Source organism: Rhamphochromis sp. 'chilingali' (genome assembly GCF_963969265.1).
Source record: "Rhamphochromis sp. 'chilingali' genome assembly, chromosome: 3".
NCBI classification, from domain to species: domain Eukaryota; kingdom Metazoa; phylum Chordata; class Actinopteri; order Cichliformes; family Cichlidae; genus Rhamphochromis; species Rhamphochromis sp. 'chilingali'.
This window is the reverse complement of record NC_137931.1, coordinates 8,913,354-8,926,057: the sequence shown is the minus strand read 5'-3', so window position 1 is coordinate 8,926,057 and position 12,704 is coordinate 8,913,354. Positions and strand designations below refer to the sequence as shown.

General features: G+C 39.6%; 1 protein-coding gene across 1 annotated transcript in view; it reads left to right on the top strand.

Annotated features, from left to right (window-relative positions):
* LOC308394118 (FERM and PDZ domain-containing protein 4-like) overlaps window positions 1–12,704 on the top strand; it is a 70,526-nt gene that overhangs the window by 23,886 nt on the left and 33,936 nt on the right. The window contains exon 2 of the mRNA XM_080878290.1: window positions 6,033–6,155. Within this exon, the coding sequence (XP_080734416.1) occupies window positions 6,033–6,155 (123 nt within the window). The remainder of the gene's footprint in view (window positions 1–6,032; window positions 6,156–12,704) is intronic.

Below are 12,704 nucleotides of genomic sequence, written 5' to 3'. Positions count from 1 at the left end.
AAATTCAGGAGCTTAATATGTAAAAAAAACAAAAAAAAGTTGTTATTTTTAGCATCAAAAGTGGGTTAACCTTCTTGGTAAAATATTTATTTAAGATAAATTGGTTAAATTTGTCACCAAATATGATATTCATAATCTCCCACATGATGGATTTCAAAAACCTTTGTAGGTAACATTTTTCATTGGGTGTTGAAAAAGTCAAAACTTAAAACAAAAACAAAAAAGCTCATGGTTATCAGAAAAGCTAAATGCATTCAGACAGCTAATATTTGTTTCCATTTTGATGTAAATACAAAATTTAGAAAGTGATACATTTCTGAAGAGATTCTCAAATGGAATATCTAGAAAACAAGCTAATTGTAGCATTTAGCTCTAGCATAAAGGTGGTCCATTTATAAACATTTTACTCAGCCTAAAATGATTTAATCAATAAAATATTGTTACAGTTTAATACCGTTTTAATCCATGCTTAATGGTCTTATCGTGATAAAGTCTGAAAGTTATCTTTTCACTCAGTTGTGGCTAACACTCTTTCGCTAAATACAGTTTTTGCCTGTACACATTTTTGAAAGACTGAGAAAGACTTTGATGGAGTTTGTAAAACGACTTTGAGGAGTGGTGTGAATGACTGAGAGAAATCAATCCCTTGGATAAAGTTTTGGAGAGAAACACGAGTTGATCAATTTAAAATAAAAGACACCTTTTTGAAGTCAATACACTGTCCTTTTCAGCAAAGGCAAACCTATGAACAAAGGACCCTGCTGTCTCTTTTGAATGCATATTGGATTGACCGCAGGTTGAAGTAAAACTCTTCAAAGGAGGAAACAGGAATGAGTGGGGGCTTGTGTACACAAACTAAGCTTTACCACTTCAATTAGACAGAGACATGGTGTGGTTTCAGGGTTAATTTTTATGTAAGTTTGTACGTTTCTCCACAGACGTTATTTAGTAAGAAATACCTTCCATTTTGGAAATATTAGGAATTATTGAGAGAAGCAATAAAGAAGCCTGAATCATATGTAGGGATAGAAAACATTTCAGTGCGGTTAATAATAAAAATGTTATTTTAAACATGCTGCTGTAACACTTGTGATGCCGAACAAAGTTACGAATGGTAATTTAGTGATTGAACATAGAATTAAAGGGTTATAATTTTCCATTTTGAAAAATTATTTTGACAGATTTTGATACAGAGCAGCAGAGATGGGCAGTAACGCGTTACTTGTAACGATTACTTTTTCGAGTAACGAGTAAAGTAAGGGATTACTATTGCAAAAACGGTAATTAGATTACCGTTACTTTCCCGTAGGAATGCTGCGTTACTGCGTTACTAAAACCGTGATTTTTTGCGAGAATGTCTCACGACAGTGACGTAAGCGAGTGCGCCGTTAGTGACAACAGCTGTGTGCAGACCAACAATGGATCACATATCGATTGTGGGAGAGAGTATGAGCGAGCGTTTAAAGCGTGGAAGTACTGACCTTAGTTTGAGTTTGATTCCATAAAAAGTGACAAAAACATTAGCGTCCATCGTGCGTGGGACGAAAACTTCTTTTTACAGCGAAAAACCCCCTAAACTTCCAAGCAAGCACCGAGTGCGCAACGACGTAATGGGAAACTCACAGAGAAACTCGCGGATTCTTCAACTGACCGTGGCACACCTGCACCAGGGTAAACCTCCGCCTACCGCAGTCCTGCTTTACAGGTGAAAATAGAGCAACAGGACCGCTGAGTCTTTGACTTTATTTATTTTCTGCTGTGTTTTACTTGCATCTATTTGAAAGAGTGAGTGTAAACACAAAAAATATTTTATTTTATGTGCTGGAATGTGCAGAAAATAGGTTTAAATGTTAAACTAATTTATTCAAGTCAGAGAATGGTGCATATAATTAAATTTTTGCTTGATTGCATAAAGTTAAAAGATTAAAACTGATAAAACAAGTTAAAAAAAGATACTTTTCTATTTGATTACATTTTGTATGATGGATTATGTAGAAAAAGTAGAATTGGGCTGAAAGATCTATCGCTTTATCACCTCGTCAGGTTGTAAATCGTGTTTTTAAAAAGTAACTAAGTAACTAAGTAATTAATTACTTTTGAAAATAAGTAATCAGTAAAGTAACGGGATTAATTTTTTGGGGAAGTAATCAGTAATTAGTTACTGATTACTTTTTTCAAGTAACTTGACCAACACTGCAGAGCAGTAATGGTCCAGGTGTTACCCAGGCTGGACTGAATAAGATTGCTGGCTTTATTTTCCATGTTAGAGTTTGGTTATAAACCTAAATGTCTACAAAACTGTCTGATATACAGTAACTATGAAGTTTTTTATATTATACAGATATATGGTCCTTAATTTCAGTAACTCTGGCTTTACCTTTCCCAGCAAGTTGACATTTTTCATCTTTGAAGGATCTGAAAGACTCATTTAGCAGCAGTTGACAGTACGTATAATCCCACTTGGACACCTCCTTAGTGATTGTTTTATTTTCATTTTTACCCCCAGGTTAATTGTAGGTGCTATGAACTGCTTGGTTAGCTATAAAACGGTTCATTTGGGTTAGAGTTTCCCTTTCGTGGCATTAAGAATATGTGTTAAAAAATACCCAAATTCCCAAGGGTCATTTATAACTGTCCATGTTGTCCATACGTACAAAGTTAGTTGTAAAGTAACAGCGTAAAATGTAAGTTACTGTAACAGTTACTGAAAAGGTGTCACTAGTGTTGACAAAATTTCAATATTAGGAGGAGTAGAAGGGACAAAAGCTATCCAAACCCACCTAACCCTGTATAAAAAAGCAATTGTCCCCTTTGTGATTGTGGCGTGGGTGTGGTCTCTGGCCAGCTGCAGAAGAGGGGTGATGCAGTGAGCTCCCAGGGCGGCGCAGGGGCGGGGTGAACAGGTGTGCTGGGGACCTGTCACTGATTGTCTCTCTCTATATGTTGGCAGTGACAGTCGGAGAGAAGAGCGGACGTGACAGCAGTGGGAGAGAGCGGGAGTGTCTGTGTCCCGATGCAAAACCACAGTATTGAATAAAAGTTCTGCTGTCGCCATATTCGCCCGGCTTATGTTTCTTGGGTCCGACGTTACAGTGATTAATCAAATTTTTTGGGGAAGCAAAGTTCAGTTTCACCAGCTACACTCAGGCCCTGTTGAATGAAAGAGAAATAAGCTAAAGGATCTCAAAAAGCAACACATCAAGCGACTATCTAAAGAAACAGCTGAGAAACAAAGTCACTGACATCGATCAGTCTGGAAAGGTTTATGAAAAGTAAACAAACAATAAAATAAAGGTTTTGGAGTGGACTATCAAATTACAGACTTAAATCTGAATGAGACGCTTTAGCATGACTTCAAACAGGCTGTTCATGATTTTTAAAAAAGAATAAGCTCCAGTGTGGTTGAATTAAAACAATACTTTAAAGAAAAGGGAGCCAAAATTCCTCCACGGTGATGTAAAAGACTCATTGCCAGTTAGAGCAAACACCTGATTGCAGTTCCTCCTGCCAAAGCGCGGCATAACCAGTTATTACGTTTAGAGAGCAATTACTTTTTCACACAGGCCTGGATAGGCTTGGATTAAATGAATGAAATCAGCAGTAAGAAACTGCATTTTGTATCTACTCAGGTTATCTTTGACAAATATTAAAAATATGTTTGATATGACATATCAAAACTACAAGGAATAAGAAATGGGGCAAGTACTCATTCACAGTATGTATGTTTGACATGTTTAATACAACAGGACAGATAATACAGAAATGATACTAGTGGGGTTTTTTTGTTTGTTTTTTTACACATATCACTTTTTGTAAAGCTAATGCTGCTTTTGAGCCATTAAAACTCCTCATGCACCCCCTTAAGTCTTGGCTGTACTTTGGCCACTGTGTATTACCAGAGGTTTGACACTAAGTAATCAAATTACAATTGCTAAATCATTATCTTTTGAGGGGTTGCATGCTAGCATTGTCATTCTAAGCACATTTAACTTCTTATGCTAACACTAGCATTTATTTTATAACTCGCTCATCTTTTTAGTTTTATTGTACGACATTCCTGTCTACTTAGGGAAAGTTCTTGGTTTTTTTTCCCCTTTTCTACAAAAAGACCAAAAGTGGCAAGTAAAGCAGCGATGGCGTCCAGGTGAACTTTCAGTTTCCTCTTCCTGCTTCCTGCCGTGTGACTCCAGCTCTCAGCTGGAGCGGCGTTTCCATACACGCGGTGCTGGTCTCCCAAAATCCTCTTACTTCCCCCCTCCACACACACACACACACACACATCCTCACATAGTTATATACAGCTGAACACGCTCACACACAGAAACACTCATGCTCACACTCGCAGACACACACAGCGTGGATTTGTTTTCTCTGTGATGAGAGGGATTATGGGATAAAGGAGACGAGGCCACAGCAGTTTAGTTCAGGTTGGACCAAAGCTGCTCTCAGCAGCAGCAGCACCAGCAGCAGCACAAAGACAAATAGATGAATGTCTGGCTGCACACTGGAGATCTGCACAGCCGTTAACGCCATGGCCAGTGTGTCTTCTGGGTGCAAGAGCTTCTGATTGGGATTCTAAAGTGGAGAGTGGATATGTTTTTCTTCCAGATGACTGAAGATCAGCAGAAACAGAAGCATCTAAGCGTAATCCGTGGAAGGAAACCGAATAGAGAGGAGTGGAACTCAAAAGCCGGAAAGTGTTGAAATGGATCTGTTGCTTCTAAGGATAACTCCAAAATCAGCTGTTCATCTTTTTAAGCTCTGCAAAATGCGAAATATTTGTCGGGAGACAGCTGAAACATCCCTTTTAGACTTTATTTAAGGCCAGCATACACTTTGAGTCAAAGGACAGTTTTCTGTTTCATATACAGCACGCTATGATATGACTGACTGATGTATTCAACCCATCAAGAGCACAATATGGGAATGGATTGGCTGGATTCGTACGGCGATAATGTCTTCATCTAGTATGCAATTTCACCTGCTTTAAAAATGTGTGTCAGATAGTGACTGAACAGCTTGCCTCAGTCACTTTTGAGAAAAGCAAGAGCGGGAACATTAAATGTGCAGAAAGCACTGGAGAATCAGCTGTTCGATCAAATACAAGTCTGCATTTTGCCACTGAAATGCCGCTAAGACTAATTCTTACCGTAGCTATGCTCCGGCAGGCATAAACTTCTCCTGGTTTGCGGCAGAGGGAGTAGTCTAAACAAAACAAATCAAACAGTAAAGATGAGCACATGCAGATGCTGCACATTATTTCCGTGGAGAGTTAGGGGATGGGTGCTTAATGATCTGTGTGCGATTAGTCACTGTAGCATGTGAGACTTACTGTAAAGTCACTGAGTCACTAGGATGATACATCCAGTTCTCATCATTTTCTTTTCTGGTATAATTCCCACTGAGGTGCCACAGTGGCTCTTCTCCCATCTCTTCCCCTTTGACTCCGTGGACTCCCACCCTCCTGAAACCCATAATGGCATTGTTAGCTTAATCTGCAATAAGAGAATCAGCTGTCACATCGGTGTGTTCCCTCACCGTGTGCGTACCGTTCTGCTGAGCGACCACCACGGAGCCGCTCGTGCGTGCAGCCATCGATTGCCTATCTGCGGAGTCGATGAGCTGTTATTTGACTGCGGTCGATTGCACTAAGCAGTGCGATCTCACACCGGGAGAGAAGAAGTCTTACTAATTGGAATGAGCAAAAATCAAACTAGAGGTGCACAAAGTGTCTCTGAGAGTTTATTTTGAATATACTAGTTTTATTTAAATGCTGTATGATGATCGCATTTTCCAAATGGAGTAAAATATGGGTAAAATTGTTACACTGTAGTCTTGAAATCCAGTAATGCTATCCATCTTACCAGGTTTTCACTGTCTTGATTAAAGATGACGGTCGCTGTTTGTCTTTATTACCCAAAACAAAAGGCCAATCGATACTTAATCGAACAGTTATTTTTAGTCTGGAATACATTATTTGCTTTAATTCTCTCTTAAAATGTGCTTGCTTTTCCTTTGCTCCATTTCTTTAGCCATAAGAACAAAACATCAGGCTGGCCGCCTCCTGGCCCAGGCTCCTGGGGAGGACTGCAGGGGCCCCCATACAGTTGGGACAGCATGAACAGCGCCAGGGAGGGACGGGAATGCCTCACCAAGTATGTATGATGATAAGCACTGGCATGCATGTGTTTAAATGTGTGTTGTCATTCTGTTTATGCACAGTTATGCACTCATGCAATAATTGTGCATAAATTATTGCATGAGTGCATCACATGTGGATGCATCATGGAAAAACTACAGTATATGAACCATAAGTGTGAAAAAAGTCATGTTCAGTGAAGTCTAAATGTTTAAGGTTTTTGCAGTGCAATTATCTTTATATGGCTAGTTGCTTTGATGACTTACACTGTGGTTAATGTGATTAGGTTAACAGATGATCCTATGTTGGCCATAGGTGTGAATGTGAATCTGACCTGTCCTGGGTGTACCCCGCCTCTCGCCCTATGGCAGTTGGGATAGGTTTAATTGAATAAGTGGAAATGGATAGTAGGCTACTTTGGTAATGCTGATATACAACATCACAATGTAACAGTTTTAGAGTAGTTTACCAAGAGTTGTGAACAGAATCATTAATATAAAAAAAAACATCCCAATTGTGAGAAAAAAAGACTAGTATGTGGAATTTATAGTACAGGGTGGGCCATTTATATGGATACACCGTAATAAAATGGGAATGGTTGGTGATATTAAAGTCCTGTTTGTGGCACATTAGTATATGTGAGGGGGCAAACTCCTCAAGATGGGTGGTGACCATGGTGGCCATTTAGAAACCGGCCATCTTGGATACAACTTTTGTTTTTTCAATAGGAAGAGGACCATGTGACACATCAAACTGATTGGTAATGTCACAAGAAAAACAATGGTGTGCTTCAACGTAACTTTATTCTTTCATGAGTTATTTACAAGTTTCTGACCATTTAAAAAAAGTATTCAATGTGCTGCCCATTGTGTTGGATTGTCAGTGCAACCCTCTTCTCCCACTTTTCACACACTGATAGCAACACCGCAGGAGAAATGCCAGCACAGGCATCCAGTATCCGTAGTTTCAGGTGCTGCACATCTCGTATCTTCACACCATAGACAATTGCTTTCAGATCACCCCAAAGATAAAAGTCTAAGGTGGTCAGATTGGGAGACCTTGGGCGCCATTCAACTGGCCCACGACGACCAATCCACTTTCCAGGAAACTGTTCATCTGAGAATGTTCGGACCTGGCACCCATAATGTGGTGGTGCACCATCTTGCTGGAATAAATCAGGGAACGTGCCAGCTTCAGTGCAAAAAGAGGGAAACACATCATCATGTAGCAATTTCAAATATCCAGTAGCCTTGAGGTTTCCATTGATGAAGAATGGGCCCACTATCATTGTACCCCATATACCACACCAAACCATCACTTTTGTTGTTCTAGCAGTCTTGGAGGGATCCATCCAATGTGGGTTAGTGTCAGACCAATAGCGGTGGTTTTGTTTGTTAACTTCACCATTCACATAAAAGTTTGCCTCATCACAGAACAAGCATTGAAATCTGCTGCAATGACCCGGTTACTGCGTTCACCAGATATCAACACAATTTCGATCCGCTCCTCACGTGTTAACCTCTTCAACATGTCAATGGCTGTGAACAAAGAGAAACTTGTAAATAACTCATGAAAGAATAAAGTTGCGTTGAAACCAAGCACACCATTGTTTTTCTTGTGACATTACCAATAAGTTTGATGTGTCACATGGTCCTCTTCCTATTGAAAAAACAAAAGTTGTATCCAAGATGGCCGACTTCTAAATGGCCACCATGGTCACCACCCATCTTGAGGAGTTTGCACCCTCACATATACTAATGTGCCAAAAACAGGACTTTAATATCACCAACCATTCCCATGTTATTACGGTGTATCCATATAAATGGCCCATCCTGTATATATAAACCATTAGCGTTAACCCGTTAATGGAAATTTGCCGCGTTAATGCGGTTATGGCGTTAACGTCATTTTAACAAGATTAACACTGGCAGCACTAATATATATATATGAACAGTTATATATTTAAATAGCTGTCAAAAAGGAATATAAACAACAGTGGAAATGCAGTATGCATGAAGCAGTGTAACAGTCCCAAAGCAGTGGGGTGGGCATTGTTTCAGCGGCCTACAAAAGTAGCCATTGTTTGAGGTAGTTTGCATTCCATCAGTGCATATGCAGGCTGTTGTCTCTGCAAATTTGTCATGCAGGAAAACACCTCCTGCCATAAGGACATGCTCAACTCACTGGCAGCGAGGTGCTGGCATAAAGAACACTATGCACATGCTCAGCTGCGTGTAGAGTCTGTGGGATTCTGTTAAGATTTCTGATTTCTCTATTAACATGAGACGAGTCCCTTCAGTCTCACAGACCTTCAGTCTCTGTAACCATCTTTTAACCTCCATTCACTAGGGAAGAATGTATATTTTCCCAACTGGCTAGGGACTGGTTACTGGAGGTTGGTGCCTGTCGCTGGCTGAAATTGGTGGTAAAACGGTGCTTGTGTAGAAGATGTTATCTGCAAATACTTGTCAACTATTCAGTGAATGATAAAAAGTGTGAAGCAAAGCAGAAACAGAAAACACAAGTCTTTCTTCATAGTAAAACTGTGCCTTATTACTGCTGCCAACACATTTCAAAAGGCCCAGCTTTTACTTTTAAGGTGAACAGTCTCTGTTTGTTGTTTGCATCATACCCTTCACAAATTTACCACCGGTAAGCTAGCAGTTGGCAAGTGTTTGCAGATAACTTGGCGACTTCACAGGCAACCGTGGCAATACATTTTTCCATAGCAACCTGTAGTTCTAGTTTAACAATCAATTTAATCATTGGTTATTATGAATCTTTGGCTCTCTTCTACAGTGTGTCTTATATACTGTCATCTTCCCATCACCCCAGACAGCAGACCTGAGTCTGGATCTATCAGAGGTTCCTTCCTGTTAAAAGGGAGTTCTTCCTTCCCACTGTCACCAAGTTATTGATCAAAGGGGGGTTGTTTGATTTTTGGGGTTTTCTCTGTATTATTTTTGGGTCTTTACTTTCCAGCATTAAGTGCCTCGAGATCACTGCTGTTGACTGCTGTGATTTGACACTATATAAATAAAAATGAATTGATTTGAACTGATAGTTGCCGTGGGATCACTGACTGGTCTCTAGGCCTGTCTTACGAGGGCTTTAGTTTTCAGGATTTTGAAAACTTAGATTATTACAGTTGTTGCCCAAGAACCATTAAATACTATAATATATAAATAGCAAGCTAAACTATTTCTTAATTACATTTCATATTGTTTTTAATCAAATCTTGCCCATCACACTGGCCTTTTGCCCTTTCCTTGATTCATTTATAGTATGAGGCATTGGAAGTAAATTGGAAGTAAGTCAAAAGCTCGCCACAAACTTTGCTTTCATGAAGCGCAGCCTGTCAAGAGAAGAGAAGAGCCATGGCTTGCTCTGAGATGAGCTGCCAAGTTGCAGATATACCCATCACTCACCCATCCCTGCTGTCCTTTCCTTTGTGTTTCCCCAAAACAATTATAAATAATGTCAAAAATCCAAATAACAAATGAGTTTGTCTCTATTAGCCAGTATATACTTGCCATATTTTTGAACTGGTTTTGCGATAGTGTGTATTTTACAAACCATAGCATTTTCTATTAACTTCCAATATTAATTTGCTTTCTTTGGACAAGAGGTTTCTTTTTTTCAGTAATCAATAAGTCATATGTCCAATGACTCGATCCTAATCATTTAAACAGAGCAGAAAAACTGAATCAATAATTACACGTCTTTATAGCAGCATACACCTTTAAACTGTGTGGAACCTGATAGTCAATACTAGGTTAGCTGGGTCTGTTAAGCCTGTTATATAACTCTAATATGCTCTGCTTTGTTCTTGACTGTATTACATTTTTTTGCCCAGTTGTTGGGTATCTATTGAAATTAACTGATGAAAGATGACTCTATTGTTTAAATGCACTCACTTAAATCTGCGCTTGAAAGGAAGAGAGCCAACCATTGCTTCCAGGAATCGTGTTTTGTTTTTTAATAAACTTCTTAAATTATTATTATTATTTTTTTGCTCAATCGTTCAGTTATTTCTCTAGCATCTATTACCATGTGTCACACTAGGCTGAGGCCTAGTGGTAGAAACCTCAGTAATGGCTACCGCGCCAGTAAGGCAAGAACCTGGAATTTCTGAAACATTACCAGGATCTGACCTTTTGTTTCCAGCTTTCCCTTGACCCCGTGATGCCCTCGTCTTTCCTTCTGCGGGATTAAATCCCACCGATCCTGACGGGGAATATGAACCGGCATTGCAGATTGGAACATGCTCTGTCACGGACAGATTTACTCTGAGATTTCTGTGCCGAATGTACAATAGAGATCAATGTGATAATGGGCTAGGGAATGAGAATGTGGAATAAATGGCATAAAAGAAGTGGGGCAGAGATTCAGATTGATTGGTCAGAGATGAAGGTATACTGTGGATGCTTGGAACATGTTTCATGCTCTGAGCAGATTTAGGCAAAGCTGTAGATATACTATAATAAATAGATATATTTCACTGGTTCCTAAATAAAAGTCTCAAACCACCTGAGACAGTAAAAGAAATTATTTTTGTGAGTATTCATATAGTTGCACATAAATGTCAGTATGCACGAGGCAGAAATTTCACATGATCTACTGTATGGATTGTAGGCACTGAACAATGGGATGGATGCTGGCCAGGCAACAATAGACACCCTGTACTGGACTTTATGTGCAGACAGGAAGCAGCAGCTGCCAAGGGAGCCTTTTAAGCTGCAAAAGAGAAAGGAAGCTAGGATAGAGACAGAGAGAATGAGTTAACCCCACTGAAAGTGTGTATCAGCTCTTAATTAACAGGCAGTCTGCATTCTCAGTGTCTCAGCTGAGACAGACGTCTGAGGTTCAGCGGGCAAGAAGTAATTTAATACAGTACATTTACATTTTAGTGGTGCTTTCACCCCGAGTGCAATGACTTGCAATAAGACAAAGAAAATGGCGATGTGAAAAATTTAATATTAACCTATATTTAATAGAGGTGACCGCATATAGCCGCCAACAGCAGAGAACTATTGATTCACAGCAAGAAGATCTGGCTGATGCAGGGTGTTTCTATTTGCATGTTCTCGTGCTTCCACTCTCCTCTCCAAGCACCAAAACATGCACTAAAGCCCTCCTTAGAAGTAGTGTTGGTCCTGGGGGGCACGTGGCTGCTGACTGCTGCTAAACACACAGGGCAAGTTTCTTAATAATTTCTCTTTTTTTTCTGGTTGTTTCCATTTTCAAGCTTTTTGGAGAGAATTAAATCCTTTGATTTCACAGTAAATGTGAGAAAGGAGTAAGGGTATGACTAAGTACTCACTTCCAGTACTGAAAAACTAAACCTAATGGCCACATTTTTGTATAGCTTATTTGTTGGGATTTTCTTATGGCTTAAAATCCAGGGTGTTTCTGCCTAATTAACTCATTGAACTGGACCGCTCCATTGAGATTGTGTTGTTGGCATGTTTTAAGAGCATTTTTAATATAATTATCCAATAAAAAATATGCTTTATATGTGGAGCAGACAGTCTAAGAAGTTTGTATGCTAGTTTTGGTGAGTAAAAGCTAGTATTTTATTATCTTCTTAGGAAATATTTTGATGTTAAATACCCATTGGCCCGCTGCCTTTTCTAGATGTCTTGGCACGGTTGAAAGATCCCAAAATAAAAGCTGAACTGACATCGGTTCAAGTTGCTCCTTTAATATCTCCTGGATGTCATTGTTAGCAATAGAAAGCTAACATGCACTGTGTTAAAGAACTGTTTTATGCTATCTCATTACTGATTGGAATAAAATCAAATAAAACATTTCCTGATTAAAAAGAATGAGAAGAAATGAAAATCAGAGTCAAAACTTCAAACTTTTGGGTCCACCACTTATCTTCCTGAGCTAATGACTTTTATCTTTAAACAAAAGCATTTTGAGTTTGTGATGCTAGCATCGCTTACAGATGCTATAATTATAAAAGTCACGCAACAGATGAAATTTACATTTACAAAAAATATAAATAGCTTAAAAGTGTGTTTTTGTAATGCTAGTCGATGATGGGCGATCGTGGCTCAAGAGTTGGAAGTTCGCCTTGTAATCGGAAGGTTACCGGTTTGAGCCCCGGCTTGGACAGTCTCGGTCGTTGTGTCCTTGGGCAAGACACTTCACCCGTTGCCTACTGGTGGTGGTCAGAGGGCCCGGTGGCTCCAGTGTCCGGCAGCCTCGCCTCTGTCAGTGCGCCCCAGGGTGGCTGTGGCTACAATGTAGCCTGCCATCACCGGTGTGTGAATGGGTGGATGACTGGATATGTAAAGCGCTTTGGGGTCCTTAGGGACTAGTAAAGCGCTATATAAATACAGGCCATTTACCATTTTACCATTTAGTCTGTGTATGTGTGGTCACAACCATCTACTAACCACATTAGTTATCGTTGCTTCAAAATAAAACAAAGAAAGATACATTTGATCCCTTCTTTGCAACACTTATATTTCCTTACTTCCAAACAGTTTTCCACCTCAGTTATCTCTTGAGCTGCATCCGTGTGTCCCTGTTGCTTATGTTAGTTTGGAACTGG